The sequence below is a fragment of the Halyomorpha halys genome, unplaced genomic scaffold (assembly GCF_000696795.3).
Source record: "Halyomorpha halys isolate HHAL.00 unplaced genomic scaffold, Hhal_1.1 Scaffold1220.1, whole genome shotgun sequence".
In the NCBI taxonomy this organism is placed as follows: domain Eukaryota; kingdom Metazoa; phylum Arthropoda; class Insecta; order Hemiptera; family Pentatomidae; genus Halyomorpha; species Halyomorpha halys.
Window position 1 is genome coordinate 434,839 of NW_027105702.1, and position 17,257 is coordinate 452,095.

General features: G+C 30.7%; 1 protein-coding gene across 4 annotated transcripts in view; it reads right to left on the bottom strand.

Annotated features, from left to right (window-relative positions):
* The window catches only part of LOC106688856 (odorant receptor 43a), a 16,524-nt gene extending 1,200 nt beyond the window's left edge, over window positions 1-15,324 (bottom strand). The window contains exons 1-5 of one of the 4 annotated variants that reach the window (XM_067053018.1): window positions 15,256-15,324; window positions 12,827-12,989; window positions 4,050-4,603; window positions 877-976; window positions 666-773 (exon numbers count right to left, since the gene is read on the bottom strand). In XM_067053018.1, coding sequence (XP_066909119.1) covers window positions 666-773; window positions 877-976; window positions 4,050-4,603; window positions 12,827-12,989; window positions 15,256-15,287 — 957 coding nt within the window. In that variant the 5' untranslated portion in view covers window positions 15,288-15,324. Of the gene's footprint in view, window positions 1-665; window positions 774-876; window positions 977-4,049; window positions 4,604-7,119; window positions 7,170-7,606; window positions 7,822-12,826; window positions 12,990-15,255 lie in introns of those variants that run through there. The other 3 variants (XM_014433530.3, XM_014433531.3, XM_014433532.3) reach the window with 3 other exon arrangements.
* Between the last annotated feature and the right edge of the window lie 1,933 nt (window positions 15,325-17,257).

The following is a 17,257-nucleotide window of genomic DNA, read 5'->3' on the forward strand; positions in this document are numbered from 1 at the left end:
GTCAGAATCGACGAGCAGTTTGTCTTTTTAGTCTTGTATAAGGGTTCCATGTCAGTCATTTGTCCAGATGTAGTCCTAAGTAACGGATCTGTTCGACAGAAATAAGAGGGGTATTATTAAAGGATACTGTAGGGAAAGAAGTCATTAATCATTGTTATTAAAATTAAAGTTTAATGGAGGACATATCATCAATAGAAGGGCTTCCTATAAATAAATTCTATCCTAAGATATTCAAGAAACTAATTTTTTGTAGCTTAAAAGATTCCTTACTTCTAAATTTTTTTATGTGGCAACAATGAACAGTTTTTACAAAGAGTCTTGTGGGTCAAAACTGTATAAAAGTTTGGTTAAAGATATAGTTTTGTTATCCCTGAAAAATTTTTATGTTATTCACCAGTAGTTTTAGAACCTTTTTAGATGAAACTCTTGAATTATCAAAAACTAAAACAAAAAAAAAGAATTAAAATATAAGAAGATGGTCAGGGTTGCGGTCAAAAAACGAACAAATAGTTTAAAACTATTTGTTATAGTTTAAAACTATTTGTTCTTTTTTTGACCGCAACCCTGACCATCTTCTTATATTTAAATCTTTACGGTCAACTATATATATATATATAAAGAATAAATATAAGAGAAAATTGAAGTGAAAAAAAAAATCAATTTACCTCATTCGTCAGCTCATCTGCTGCATTTGATAGCAAGAAGTAATATAATATGGTTACTACCACATAAGAGCCAACACTTATCGATTGAATTAGATGATCGTTTTCTTTCTGTAATATAAAATTATTTGTATTGCTACTGAATTGGAAATACCAAACATAAGACAAATTTATTATTATTATGTATTTATAGTATGTAAGAGCAGATATTTACCTTGGACTCAACAAAGGCTCCACACACTACAATGTTGATCACTAACAGGTAGTATATAATAACTACTGGAGAAAATGTTTGTAGTAATTCCTCGTTATTCCTGTATAATAATTTGAACCTTTAAATTATTTACTTTTATTAATATAATTGTTATATATGATACAGTTCTGTAAAACCTAATATTGGTACTGTATTTTGAAAAACATGTTAATTTTATGCCACTGGCAAAATCGTGCTTTAATTGTTCTCTAAAACTTCTCCAAGATTACATTTGTTTCCCAATGTCTTTTGAAATTTTTAAAGCTATGGATTTTTTAAAATTATTTCATTGTTAAAAACAAAAAAATTGTTGATGGTTTTGGAGATTTACGCCTCCAGCACGTGTTGGATCAAAAAAGTGCTTGATTGTTCATAATATCTGATTTACTTATGGCACTACCCAACCGATACCAGTTAGTGACATGATGAAATAAAAACTTTAAAGTGAAACATCTGAAAAATTTAATTAAATTAAAATTGGGAAAAAGAACTTTATTTAAAACTATAACTAAAGAATTTTTTTTTTTTATAATAAAAAAGTAAATAATACATTTATTAATCCTGAATATTTTCCTGTCAATTGTTAGTCACAGGTTACCTCTACTTTTATGGTCTTGTTCTACCTAGAAAATGTGTGTTTCCTGAGGATATGGGTGTAGTTATTTTTCTGTAAAAAAAAGCTGAATTCAACAAATTGATCATTTTTTTTAAACAAAATAGGTATGTTCTTCTTCTTTAGCATGCATCTTTAGTATCTCTCAGCATTGAGGAGCATTCAGCCTGAAATTCTACTCTTCCCTATTCTAGTAGGATCTTCACCTGTCGGAGGTCCTTCCCCCTAGCCCTACAGAGTCGCTCAATGTAGTCGAGATATGACATTCTAAAGCAGCCTCTAGGTCTTCTGCCATCAGGGACATATTCCATAGTCTTTAGAGGATCTCTGTGGTCGTCCATCCTGATAACATGGCCATTTCAGCTGTCCAGCTTCCAGGATCTCTTTCTGTGGGGTTATCTGCAACTCCTGACGAATCCTTTCATTGCGAACTCGGTCCCTCCTTTTCTTTCCAATCGTCCTTTGCAAAGATTTCATTTCAGCAGGGGTGATTCTGCTCTCCTGTCGGTCTGTAATTTTCCGACTCTTCGATCCATACAAAAGTATGGGGGTATACACTGTCTTGAATATATGTAGCTTGAAATCTTTGCCCACTTCTCTTTTCCCTACTACAGTGTTACATATCTGGTAGTAAACTGCATTAGCCTCGCTAATCCTGTTAGATATTTCTGCGTCAACCTTCCCTGATCCGTCTATCACTGTACCCAGGTATATGAAGTCTGTTACCACTTTTAATTCTTCTACATTACAGTATATGTGGATATCCTCCTTCTTTCTTGCAACTTGTAGGATCTTACTTTTGTTTGTTTTTATAAGCATTCCTTTTCGTTGGAACTCTTCATACCATTCCATAACTGCCAGTTGGAACTTTTCGTCTGAGTCCACAATCTATACCACGTCGTCGCCGTAGGCGAGGAGCTGTATCACTACAGGATTAAGATTCCTTCGTTTCAGGAATGTCCTGAAAACAGTTATCAATACAGACTATTGATATGTAGAGAACATGGTCGGGATGAGGGAGGGGGGTTCGGTCAACTACAAAAACTATTTATTTGTACCGATGTTTCTGACTATACATATACATTACGGTACTATAAATCACTTTTCCGGCTTTCAGAAGCGATGTTTTTTTTATGAATGATGTATGAAATGAAAGAGAATTTCATGGAGAACTGACAAATCTCAATTTCGACCCACAAATTCTTACTACCATAATAAGTCATTAAAAAGTGTGAGAGGTTTCAGAACTGTAGCATATGTAAGTTGGTGGTCGAGACGAGTTAAATTGGATTTTATATATTTCGACACGAACACCAATACCCAGGTACGCAAATTGGGCTCTGTGTTAAAAAGCCCAAAAGTTTACCAAATGTTTTGAGATAGCGCGCGAATTAGGGACTGGTCCAATCTTATTAAAAAGGCAACAGCTTAATGTTTGCCATGGGGTCCTAATGGAGCGAACGACGATTTTTATTTTTGATGGTTCAAACTATTTAACTAGACAGCGATAATTTTTCTAAACGATCCAAGCTCGGGATCCTGAAAATGATTGTATCCAATTTGTTTAGTCGGTCCGTTTGTGTTTATGTAAAAATATTTTGAGCTATAGCCTCAACCAATCGATAGGTTCTATTGATCAAGTTGCACAATTATATTAGTAGAATGTTTGATGTTGACAATATTTGAGCTCAAAATATTGAAAATATATGTTTACTCTTTCTAATTCAGAATATGAAACGTTTTTATGAGTGAACGACTCAACCGATTTCTAATTCTCATGTTTAAAATCTTTTAAACTCGCGGGTTCCCTAAAAAAATTCATAGCCATCCTAAAACAGTCATTCATATACTGCCTAGCCATGTGTTCTCAGCGAGTATAATTTAAGGTTAATATAAGCTTATGGATAGCTTAATCTTAACTGAAAAACTGTCATGATATTTTTCACTGGGACATAGTAATTACTTGTTACGCAAATTGTTACCTAAAGATAGTTATTATAAAGTATCCAGCTTTACTAATTGTATGTGTTGAATAGATTTTCTTGGTAACATTATATTGTTTATAATAATGAGTATGATATAACTTATATTTTGAATGAATTAAAGAGAAGAATGCGAGAGTTCTCACAGGGTTTAAACATATTGTAGATACATAAGTAAAATATATGTATACTGTTCTAAAAATTGTCACCAGCCGGAATGGGGAGGGAACATTCTCTGTAACATGCCACCTCTGTAAACCCGCCTTCAGTGGACCTTAAAATTCTCTTCTAATAATGCCATACGGCAACACAAGATTTATTGTAATTATGTGTATATATTGTATTAGTTGGAAATAAAGATTTGAGGTTGGAAAAAAAAAATATTCTAAAAATTATTCGATTTGCCCTTTATACTTAACACCAGTGATATGTTAACGGATATGAATCGCATTCCCAACCGTCCCTTGCTGACAGTATAAAAGATTATTATTTTGGGGGAAATACGAAAAAAAACAAACAATGGATTGACATTGACTTACTTCATTATTTCTTGATGTAGCCTGATCCATTCCAAAAAGTGGTGTTGGCTTTGGACATCACCTTTTAGGTTATCAATTGTTTCATAGAGATATTTGAAGAAAGTGGTTTGTATTTTCAGAAGAGAAACGAAAAGACAGTCGTAGGTGGATTTTGTAGCTGTTGATATAGAAGTACTACCTGCTATGGCCAGAACTATCAGTTCGTACACTCCGGGTATTCTATCGTTGAAGGAATTAGAAATAGCCAACGGAAAATTTGCCCGGTAGTTGCCTGTGTACCATTCTATAGCTGGCAGGGATAAAAAATAAGAGCAAGTTGTTGTGAAATTTAGATAGAAAGAGTAATTTGCGAGAGCTGTCATGATTTTTGAATTGCGTTCGTACTCCTTCAAGAACTCATCTTTTTTGTTTAAATCGCTGGTCATTATTTGCTTACAAATAGCATCCATGGTGTCCGTAAGCTCGTGAATACGAGTGCTGTATCGCTTGTGGTGTATGAACACCAGTATGCCACACACGTTGCATCCACCGGCTATTCCGATTGCACAAAAATCCTAAAACATAAGATAAATAAAACGGTTAAACACTGCTAAAAAATAGCCAATTAACAGCTAACTAAAGTAAATAGTCAATTAACAGCTAACTAAAGTAAACGATTAATCAACAGCTAACTAAAGTAAATGGTTAATCAAAAGCTAACTAAAACTAATAGTAAATCATAGCTGGTAACACAACCATCAAAGTATTAATAAATATGGACTTAACAGATAATTTAACGCAGAAAACACCTAATGTGATGGCTACTTTTCTTTCCTTCTGTATTTATAAATGATTTAGTATAATAGGTTTGTAGGTGAAATTATATGATTTTAATTTCTAGAATTTCATAAAAAGTGAACCTCTGACCCTTCCTAGGTTGTAGCGGTACAGGTTTGATATCGCCTGAAATCGTCAAAGTATTTTTCAAGGTTTTTGACGATTTGCGGGCAAGCCGTGAGGAATTTTGAACAAATGTATGGGACCAAACGATTGAGAATTCTTCGTAATTTTAATCTCTCTGGCTGGCCGGTCATAAACAAGATAACGAATTCTTACTTTGATAATTAACTAACACTTTATTATGATGACGGTTTCTTACGAAAATAGCTATGATGATTTTTTTCTCCTACTTTTTCTCGATATTACCCAACGTTTGGCAAAAAATTGTCAAACAGCTGTAAAAAAATACCTGTCAATACATATATATAATGCCATTTTTCTCAATTTGAATTGGAAATCACCGATATACAAATGTTTTAGAATTTGATAATTACGAAAATAATGTTTTGAAATCTTTTTGAACCTTTCAATTTACCACCCATAGATACTGCATTCATCTATCAAGCTAGTTATAGTTTCTGCGAATATACTAAAAATTCTGATAAAAGGATAATTGCCAATCTAGTCAAGAACGCTCTGCATAAGTTACCGAAAAACTTGCAATATAATCATATTTTTTTTTTAATTTACTCAAAGATGGTAAATAACATTGGCACAGTAAGCGAACATTTTGAAATCTACTCTGTTATGTTTTTTGCGTTTAATTATGTATACTATCTATTTCTTGGTTAGTCGCAATCTTTATCTCCGATACGAGTTGAATTAAAAATCTGGAATTTGCAGAAGTTATAGTATTTCTAGGTATGTTTATTATAAATAAATACCCTACTCTTTTCTTTGCTCGTTTACGATTCGATAACCTTTCGAAAATGTGGAAAATTTCAGTAAGCGAATATAACGTATGATTAGAGCAAAAAACTTTCAACTGGCCCACGAAAATGTAGAAAACACGATAATAAACACACAAATCCTCAACTTACGAGGCATAATAGAAAGTTACCGAATTGTAGACAAGCAAAGAAAAAAGTAGGGTATTTATTTATCATTCACATCCTTGAAAATACTACGACTGCTATGAATTGCAGATTTTTAACTCAACTCCTATCGGAGATAAAGCTTACGGCTAACTGTGATTATTGTTTGTTTTTAAAATACTGATATGATTGATTCAGAGATATTCAACCAATAAGTAGATAGTATGCACAATTAAATGCAGAAAATTTAGCAGAATAGATATCAAAATGTTCGCATACAGTAAACGAATACCAATTTTATTAAAAAAGTAATAAGTAATTTTAAAAAAAAGTAAATTAGAGTAAATTAAACAAAAATGAAAAACAAACCGTAAACGGTCGCCTCCCCTTCACTTCGAAATATCTCAACTGATACAGGTAGGTAGTCCGTATTTGTTCTTAACTTAATTATTATTAGAATAATTTTTATTAATATATTCTTGTTTGAGAGTGGTTTAGTTTATTTAAAAACAAACTTGACCTTTTTTTTCTCAACTTTATTCTTTTCAAAACCTTCCAAAGTTTTGACCCTCAGGTCATTCTCAAGGATACATTTGCAACCTTAAAACTTAGGTTGCAAATGTAAATGAAAGAAAGAAGAGAAGTGGATTGTAAAAGTTTTAAATTTAAGAAGGAATTATATAGAAAAAGTTATATTGGACAAAGGCAATTAGCCGGCCTTTTTAAGATTTTAAAAAAGAAAATGACATCAAAATAAAGGTATCCTTGAGAATGACCTGAGGGTCGAAACGTTGGAAGGTTTTGAAAAGAATAAAGTTGAGAAAAAAAGGATCAAATTTGTTTTTAAATAAATTAATTATTATTATTTTTAATTTTATTTTTATTTATTCTTTCACTACCTTTAATTAATCTCAACTTCTTTATTTTCCGTCTTTTAGTGTGTTAAATTTTGTTTTATCATATCTGATTTTCTATTTTTACGTCTCCTGTTCATTTTTAACCAAATAGTTTGGATAATTTTTATATTCTTATCATTGTCTATTTTATATTAATATTATTTTTATTTCTTCTATTTCATTCATTTATATATAATTTTCTTTTCACTTACATTTATATAATTTTACCTTTTTTCTTCCTACCTTAATTTACCTTTTTGTATCTTATTATTGTCAAAATATTTGAAAATAATATTAATAATTTAAAATATTTGTTGTTACTTTTGTATCTTTTTAGCCCTGATGAAACTCTACGAAGTCGAGTGAAACGTCTGCAAATAAATAGTTTTAGCGTTTAAATGATTGTAGCAGGTTAAATGTAAAAAAACAAAAAACATTTTCTAAAAGACTATGTTATAAGGAAATGTATATGATACATGTATATATTAATATATATTATGTTAAAGATGTTTTAATTAAAATTATATTAAAAAATGATTATTTAGTAGCTTAATTATGATCTGTAAAGTGATGTAAATGATTTTTCGTTTTTACCCTATTTTAACCAAGCAAATATATGATTATAATTTATATTAACCATAATACTTCACTAAAAAGGCTATAATATTTTTGAATTTCCTGATTTAACCTAGTCCCATAGGAGATCAAAGATCAAAATTCGTAAAAATTGAAAAATTTCAAATTTTAAAAGGTCAAAAAAACACAAAGTGACATTAAGTAAGATTAATGTATATTCTGGTTTACAAACAATTAATTGAAGAAGTGAGTTACTTATAGTATTCCTTCTCATAGAACAGATCTGGTGTCGTGCGCACATCACAGTACACTCACTTAACGCCCAACCACTTATGCCAGAAATATATATCAGTTTAATTAAATCTACATTTTACATTACTGAATGCTATATTATTATAGATTTTATGGAGTTATCCTGTGAACTGAAGAACTTAAATGTAAGGTTAGTAAAATTTTAAAACTATCAAATAATTATGGCGACGAAATCACTTATCAAATAGAACCCATTGCGCATGCCCTTACACAGTCAAATTTATATTAGAACAAATGTTATATTTACGATTTTTTCGTCATTCTCCATTACCTTGTACTTTCCAGTAGAATATTATTTTTTCTAAAATCGTTAGCTTTCTGACGATGTATAATACGTCTATTTTACCAATTTTTTTTTTTTTCTGTTATATGTTTTCAACCTCGACCAAATATTTTTCTTCTACTTCCATAAGTAAATTATCAAATCCTTTCATAGTTCATATTGATCTGTTTATTGTTAGTGCTAACTAAGTGAGATAGTTGATTATTTCAAACTAACAAAATTAAAGGTACTTTGGAGTAAGATTTTTTTTTAAAATTTATTTATTTCTATTTACAACTGTACATTATAATACATTTAGTAAATCTGATCTAAGTTAAATTGGAGTGTTACAGGCGTGTAGAAAAACATGACATTTTACATTAGCTGGTCTCGTGGCCATCTTCTTTTCAGGCGCCTCGGAGGATTGTCAGGAATGGAAGAGGATGCAAGATTAGAAACTAAGGAGTTTGAGTGGCTAGAGAGTTTATAATGGAAGGAGTGATATCTGGTTCGGGCTAGATCGGTTACATAGGGAACATTAAGGTCTTTATGTATGATTTTATTTGTGACAAAGTAAGGAGTATTGAGGATTTTACGAAGGATTTTGGATAGTAAGGATTGAATACGAGAGGAATTCGAAGGTTTAGTGGAGCCCCAAAGCTCAACTCCATATGTCCAGATTGGCCTTATTACCGTCATCTAGATGTGTAACACATTACATTACTTTTGTAACACATAACACATTACTTTTGTAATGTGTTGGAAGTTTAGACCGTTTGTCTAGTAAGTGCTGTAATAGGCGAAATCGACGTGCAGTTTCCTGTCTTTTCAGTCTGGTATGAGGATTCCAGGTTAATCACTTGTCCAAATGTAGTCCAAGGTAGCGGATCTGTTCGACAGGGGTAAAAGTAACATAATTAAATGAAACTGTAGGGCAGTCAGTAGGTTTACGACAAAGGGGAGTAAGATTTAAAGAAAAAATCCTCATTTAAGCTTTGTTAGATTATTTACCTCCTTATTTTACATTTATGTATCGAATTTATCAAGATCAAGAAGAAGAAAACCAAAAATAGTGTGAAAAATCGATTCTATTAAGTGGCACATACAATAAGTCGATTTTATCAAAATAGTTGCTGTCATGCTCCTGGTATATACTCATCTTAAATACGAACAATTGTTTTTATCTTTACACATCACATTTTTAAAAATATAATATAAGGCAATCCAAAACGACGGTGATGTTAGCCTAAGCGTTACTCACTGATCTCTCGGGAACATTCCTAATATCATTACATCTATATTAGAATACATCAGCTGATATGATAGGAATAGTTCATATTGAAAAATATATAAATAAAATAAAATAAAAAATGTATTCGATAACAGTAAGTGACATTAATTGATGTTACAAATATGTAAATAAATGAAATTGGTTTTTAGTGGGTTAATTTTGATCTGGAGGCTTACAAGAAATAAAAAAGATCGTTGCAGTTAGCTGAGATACATCAAAATTTAGTTTGACTAAAGGTGAGATAACATCATCAAAAACAACTGTTACTGATATTTTTCCAAGACTATCATTGATATACATCAGACTAGAATCCACCTCAGAATTTATGATAAGTTCTTATCATTCTCTCTCACATCGACTAGGGATGTTTATAAAGGGCTATTTGTAGGAGATAGGATTGAAGAGATTAATGAATAGCTTCATAATATTCATTTTCGGTTTCCCCTATCCCTTACGAATATTTGATTATGGAAGCTTTACCATAATTTCCGATTACAATACATTATTTATTTATTTGTTTAATATAATATAAGGAATCTACAGCGATGGTGATGTTTGCTTAAGCATGCTGACTGAGGTTCAATCTTGGAAACATTATAAATATAATTATATCTATACTAGAATATATTAGCTGATATCATAGCTATAGTTAATAGTAAAAAATGTATATAATTAAAATACAGTTGAAAAAAAATTATTATTAGATAACAGTAAGTATGTAATAAAAATATAAATAAAAAAATTGAATAAATAAGTATTCAAAATATTCGTTTTCTTAATTTAATCAAATATTTCCGGAATGTAAGGGCTATTATCATTTATTAAAGTTGCCAATTATGATAATCCGGTGTCTATCAAATACCTGCCGTATGTCAGTATGTGTTTAACAGTTAATGGTACGATATACTGTCTACACGTTGGTCTAGATGTTCCTGACAGTAAATATTCTTGGGTTAGTCGATTGTGTCCAAATCACAGTCTAGTAAGTATTATAACCTGTCCTCTATATCTTTGCAATTATGTATTCCATGGAAGTACTGTAGACCAGTGGAGGTCGCTGGTCTCTAGAAAAATGTGGAATATACTTACTCATCACGTTAAATTATGTTTTAAGATGCACCGAAACATAATTAAATTCATAGCAATAGGTGAAAAGTAATAAAAACGCTACTTCATAGAATAACGCCACAGTAAATAAGTCGTTTTGCTCCAGGTGTATGTTTCTCTTGTCTCGTTTCGCATTCTTCTAATGTTTCACTTTCCTGTATGTCGTATGTGTATAACAGTTGAAGCATTTATTTATTTATTTTATTCCATAAAAAGTGAACACCATTTTCTTAGTGGTCAGGCGATGAAAATTCTGATTCAGTTCTCCAAAACTTATGTATGTGAAAAGGCATTTTCATCTGTCACATCCATCAAAACATGGTACCGATCACCCCTTTAAACAAATGCAGTTCGCCGCCTTTCAGTAACAACATTGGATCCAAATATCCATAACCTAATTTCATGTAGCCAGGAACGTCCCTCACACTAGGAATATATAGTGCTAAGAGTTTGATATATATAAACAATTTTTTAATTTTTCTGTTTATTTTAACATGGTTTATTTATAAGTCTTTCATAATTTGGTTGCAATAATTAGTTTCATTTTATTAACTAGGTGATAGGAACATTTTATGTCTTCTTAGATCACAGTTTTTTTTTATAAATATATTTAACTCTAAAAAAATCATATTAGTGGTCCCTGGGATATAACTTATGAATTTACTAGTTCTTGAGGTCAAAAAATTTGGCGACCGGTGATTTAGACCTCACTTTTAAGTACACTTTACTTTTAAAGTGCTTTTTGGTTTTGTCCTTATAATTTATATAATTTTTAAAATGTTAGCGAAACCAAAATATTGGCCTGTGTATCCCGAGGAGTTTTTTTCCTTACATCGAACTTTAAAAAACTATAGCAAATAATCTGTTTAGCCTAAATTTTGAAGCTTTTCCTATATTAAAAGAGCGTAAGGTAATCGTCAAAATGATTCATCGTCTTCTTCTTCTTTTACTGGCACAACAGGCGCATAAAGCTGCCCTTGCCCTGCTCAACGGTCACCAACCATCTCAAAATTGTTTATACCCTATTAAAATTTATTGATTGGAATAACTCACTGCCAAATTGATTCACTGCTATTACATTTTAAAACTCGAGTCCTAAAAAAATTGAATTGCATATAAATTTATACAAAAATATCAAACAAAATAGAAGGGTAACATGTAAGAAAATCAGACTTTTTAGGTTTAATTTTTGAAATTAATTCAATTTTCAATTTTTGATAAGTAGTTACTTGAAAAGGGTAAGTACAGTATGTATAGGTTGCTAATACTCCCAAATTATTGAAACAGATATTAGATTCATTCTTAAAATAATAGTCCTTTGAACACTGGAAATTTGTCAGTGCAGATGGTAGATTTTGTAGTGAATTTTAACTATTTTAGATCAAAACTACATAAAAACTGTACTAGACTACTAAACTGTACACACGTTAAGGACATTTTTTATGAATACAATTTTTCTTATTTTATCAGCAATCGTTTGTTCAGTGGCGTAAAACATCGCTGGTCATCAGCGCCATTAATTTCTTATTTTTTTGCTTACATTTATTTTATTATTCGTTTATTTATATATTCATATCTTTTTTTTTTTTCAACCGTTTTATGTTATATTTGTGACAGCCAACTTTCAGATTTCAAAAACCGAAACACAAATTCCACTGTTGTATTATCACCTCTAAAGATTATTGAAATATTTGGACTCAATCCCAATCTATTGGTGTACGACATTGAACATGGACATTCTTCGATGATATGCCTAATTGCCAAATTGTTGTCACATCATTGAAATTTTTGAGGCGTTTGTTTTGAAATGAGATATGAGTGAGTGAGCCTCGTGTGACCTATTCATAGCCTGATCAGTATGACATCTCTACGGCATTTACGGCTGGAGGTACCCCAGAGATTGATGTCCTTTTTAATAAATTTTAATATAATCCTTGGGCTTTGTTCCATAAATATTGCCATCTAACTTTTATTTCCTATTCGAGGAGGTTACTTATTTCTGATGGAGTCGAAGTTGCTGTGCCTTCGCCCTTTGGAGCGCGAGTGGTTTTACACTAGTTATTTGTAATATTAGTTAATGTAAACTTCTAACAACCCAAGAATTATCATGGTTTGAATAAATAAATGGCTGCTATCGGATACAGAAAACAAAAAGATTGAAATTATTATCTTTGGACACAGAAATGATTTAGGAAAAAAATCATTTAATTATAATATGGTCAAACTACTAATAACTTCTTTTCGGAATCATTTGAAATGGACAATCCCCATAGAAAAAAAATTAATATAAATTTGAGCATTTGGAGTGATCTAAAGAAATATGATAATTCTTTTTCGAAAATTGAGATGATACATGAGTTGAGAACCCATAAAATACTTTATTGGATAGGATACTTAATGGAAAAGTTGATCTCATTATAAATTTACGCAAAATATATCCCAAATTAAGAATATCTCTATTTATATTTAACAAACAATACCTGAAACGGCATAGAGCTGATGATGAAAGTGTAGACATAGCTAAATATGATGTAGGTTATACTAAATACAACAAAGAGTTGATATAGTGTTCTTAGTCGGGAGTGAGATGAGCTAAGCCATGGTTCCGGCAATCCACATCTTTGTAAAACGGCGATCAGGCCTCTGAAACCTCAGTAATATTAGATTATGCATTTTAACTTTAACACAATAAACTGAAACTAATTAATTAAATGTAATAAAAAAATAAGTCTTTTTTAGTATAAGTTAGCGTATATACATCAAATCAAGGATTATTTTTTTTAAATTAAAATCATATTACTATAATTGCAATCACCCTATATACTATAGATTATGTTATTTTGTTAATCACAATAATATTATGTATGAATATTCCATCTAATGTTTTCCATCTAACATTTTTCTCATAGTTCTTGTTAATAAAATAGAATGTTTCCTAATTTAACTTACTTTTAATAGTTTTTATAAAAATATAATTGAAATCGAGTAACAAATTTGATTTACTTTTTTCCACACTTTTATAATTTTACCTAAATAAATTACATTGATAAAAAAATTGTTAAAGACTATTTCCAAAAAATAAAGACTATTTTGGAAATATGAAATTGTAAGTTTTTTCATAACAGGACTGGTTGTCTTCAACTTTTGTTCTACAGTATGTATGTATGTAATTTTTTTTCCCTCCTTTCTGAGTTATTTTAATTTTAATTTCTATAACAACATTCTTATGTTTGAATAATTTTCATGGTCAATGACCACTTTCAAACCAGTAACAATAAAAAAAAAATATGTTATCAGGTTTCCATTTTTACTAGTCATTATTTCATTGATGACTCTTATAAGATAAAAAAAAAAGTTAAAAGAATGTATATTGCAAGGGGGTGGTTAGAAGTTAGACCATAAGAGAATTTAAATGGGCAACATGGTGAACGCGTCCTGTCCTGTGAGGTTTTTCAGTGACAGATTTTAAGCCCGTAAATACGATTTTAAGCTTTGTTAAAAATATTTCATAGAATTAAAATATTTTTTTCATTTCTAGCAGTCAACATCGATTTTTAATAATACATATTTACGATTTATTTAGTTAATAAATTTTTGTATGTTCTACCCAAAAACATGTGTAATGAATAGATGAGCGGCTTAGATAAAGGAAAATGGTGGGTTTGAAGAAGGCTTGATTGACTTTGAAGAATTTGTATTCCTCAATTTTTGTAAAACATCCCTCGAACGCAGTTGCATTGTATTGAATCTGGACCTGACAAGCGTGCCTTCTTGGAACAGCTATATAATATTGTTTCAAGATATTACTCCCATCTGTTATTGTAATTAATTGCCAAACTATGTTGATGCTTCATTCAACAATAAACTTATAAATAAAAAAAATAAATGAAGACATATCTTCTTTATTCATATTTATTTGTTAGTTAAATTGAAATATCCAGTATTAGAAAAATCCTGCCCTTATTTTAAGCCTACATGAAGCTAATTTTCTGGCTGGGAATATAGATTCTTTAAAATTGCTATTAATTTTCCGAATCTTATTACAACCTTAATATTTAAAAAACCCAAACACTGAACATTTTAAAACAAATTCTAAATACCATTCCGTCTTCCATTTTCAAAGTGTCTCATAATGATTATTTATTATCTTTAAACAAATCCAAAGTCAGTGTGGACTCAAATTTGTGTAGATGCACCGTGGTAGATGTCAAAAATCGGTTAATGACTTGACTCTAAGAAAAAAAATTAAATTTATTGATCACCTATCCCATCAAAGTTTTTCAGTTTTGAAAAAGTATTTTTAATTTTATTTCTTGTTTCAAAATTTAAACATTTTTCTAAGCGTAAAGATGTCAACATTATAATATATATACCAGTTTAATAAATTTAAAATTATTTTTAATGGAACAATAAATTGATATAGAATTAGTATTGTACATACTAAGAATGATTTTACGGAGTTCAACCTGTCCACTGTGAACCTTTTATGAAGAGTTAGTGAAATTTTAAAACTAACAAAAACAATGGTGACGAAATAACTTTTCCGACTGAACCCAAATTCATATTAGAACAGCTGTTTCATTTCCGCATTTTTTGGTTAATTTGGATTCCGAGAATTCAAAAACTATATTTCTGCCGAAAACTGGAACTCGAACTCTTTCCCTCTATATATTTCATATATAAGCAAATAAAAATAAAAACGCGTCAATCTAGAAACATCTCATCTCAGCCACAGTTTTGCCGGATACCGATATATTTCTTTTTCTTATTTCGAGAAGATCTCTCTAAAACGAAAAATTCTTTTTCTTTTTTTTAATTTATCTTAACATCGGCTTAAGCGACAGTTTTCAAGATTCAAATGAATACATGAGGGGTAATTATTGTTCTATATAATGGAGATGAGCAGTACCGGTAGTGGTCGATGAAACGAGGAGGGTCCATGGATGCGCCACCGCTGCCTGGTCCTAATTAAGTGTCGCAGCCAATTGAAAATTATAGACTACTTTCTAATGAATAATTAGGGATGGAAGATCCACGCCTCCAATCTCAATTGCAGGGTTGGTCCTCCTGAAAATTTTATAATTCCACTGCTCATTCTTCGTTTATGGCTCGTTTTCTAACTTCATAATAAATGTCCTGATTGGATAATTAGTCAGTTCAAGGCAAGCGGCTCATTGGCTGCTTTTATCCTCTTCTTTTCCACAATATCGACCCATAAGAAGGTCATTCGAATAACGAGTGTAATTCCCAACTCTTCGGCAACGAGTATTTTATGTTACTATCGCTTGAAATCGTAATTAGTTTGACGTTAAGGACGAATCCAGAATTTGTTTTTTAGGAAACGAGAAAAAAAACTTAATAATGCTCTATATTTGATATGACTTTCTATTTTGTTTTGCTGCTAAACCTAATGAAGATATGAGTTCTGCTTTGCGTTGAATCCAAACCACGATCAATGATTTCGGTTGAGAAAAACCTCTTGAGAAAATTAAGCTGTCCTAGGTCAAGTAGGATTTTCACACGAACTTTTCAGATTTTTATGTTTAAGTAGGATAAAAAAACGATATAATTCAAACTAATATATTTTGCCTATTAAAAATACAAAATTTATTAGCTTGCAGATATTATGTCTTAATTTTAACGTATAATTTAGTATGAATTCCTCCGGGAGAAGGTAAAAGAAAAAATAATTGAAGAATGTTTTGAACCGCATTAGGCCCAAATATTTTAAATATGTAAGTATTCCTTAATAAAAAATTATCGCAGTTTTATTCAAAACATATACTCTCCACACTTCTGTTACGTTTTGGCCTTTTAAATTGATGAATTTCTACATTTTTTTTACCCCAGTTAATGTATTAAAAACTATAAGATATTAGTAAAAATATACTATAAGAAAATATAATATATTTTTGAAAATAACACAGTTTAAATACTGTAACTGGAATGAAACTGGTTGAAAATTGCTGACAGAAATGGCTGAAGCGTTGGAAAAATGTGGAGTGCGTATGTATAAAATAAAACTTTGATACATTGTTATGATATCTATTTATATTTATAAATATTTCTTATACTCAAAGGTATATATATTCCTTGAAAATTTATAAATGATAAAGTTAGGAAGTTATACAACTAATACAAACGAGCTATAGTATAAATAGTTATGCAGACTTCTTGTTCAAACACTAAAGATCCAGAGGAGAAGAACAGGAAGGAAAAAAACATTTGACTCCAGCGCTCAACATTTTTTTGTTGATATTTACAACTGTATAAACATATATTTACAATAAATAAATTTAGTGTTAGTTATACAATGGTATGATACATAAATGTGGAGAATCCACCGATGGATTGAACTCAAATAACATTTCTAGAGGAGATCTCGAGGCCATCTTCTTTTCAGACATCTAAAAGGATTATGAAGTAAAATGAAGGAGGCTCCAGGTCCCAAGTCTAAGTGGGTTTGGGTGGTTAGAAGGTTTGTGATGGAAGGATTGATATCTAGTTCTGACCAAATCGACAAAACTTCCAAATTAATTTTTTTTTATTACTTCTTCTCGGGATCTCTTAATGTTTGAATAAGAAGTCTTCATAACTATTTATACTATAGATCGTATTCTAGCATCCAGGCAAACATAATCCATCATTGTTGACACCGCCTTCAGCGGACCCGGCAACCATTCTTATAATGCCATCCCGGCAAAACAAGAAAATGAAATAGCCGGTATATGTATTTATGTATAAGTTACAGTCAGCTGGTACTTCGATGTCAGCTGACTGAGCAGATCAGCTGATCATGTGTATATATAAAGATGTGCGGAACCCAATAAAGATAGTATGTTACAGCAGTTCACACGTGTTACATCTTATTCCTTCTTCTTTTTTTTTGACATTTGACTTTCGCCGATACT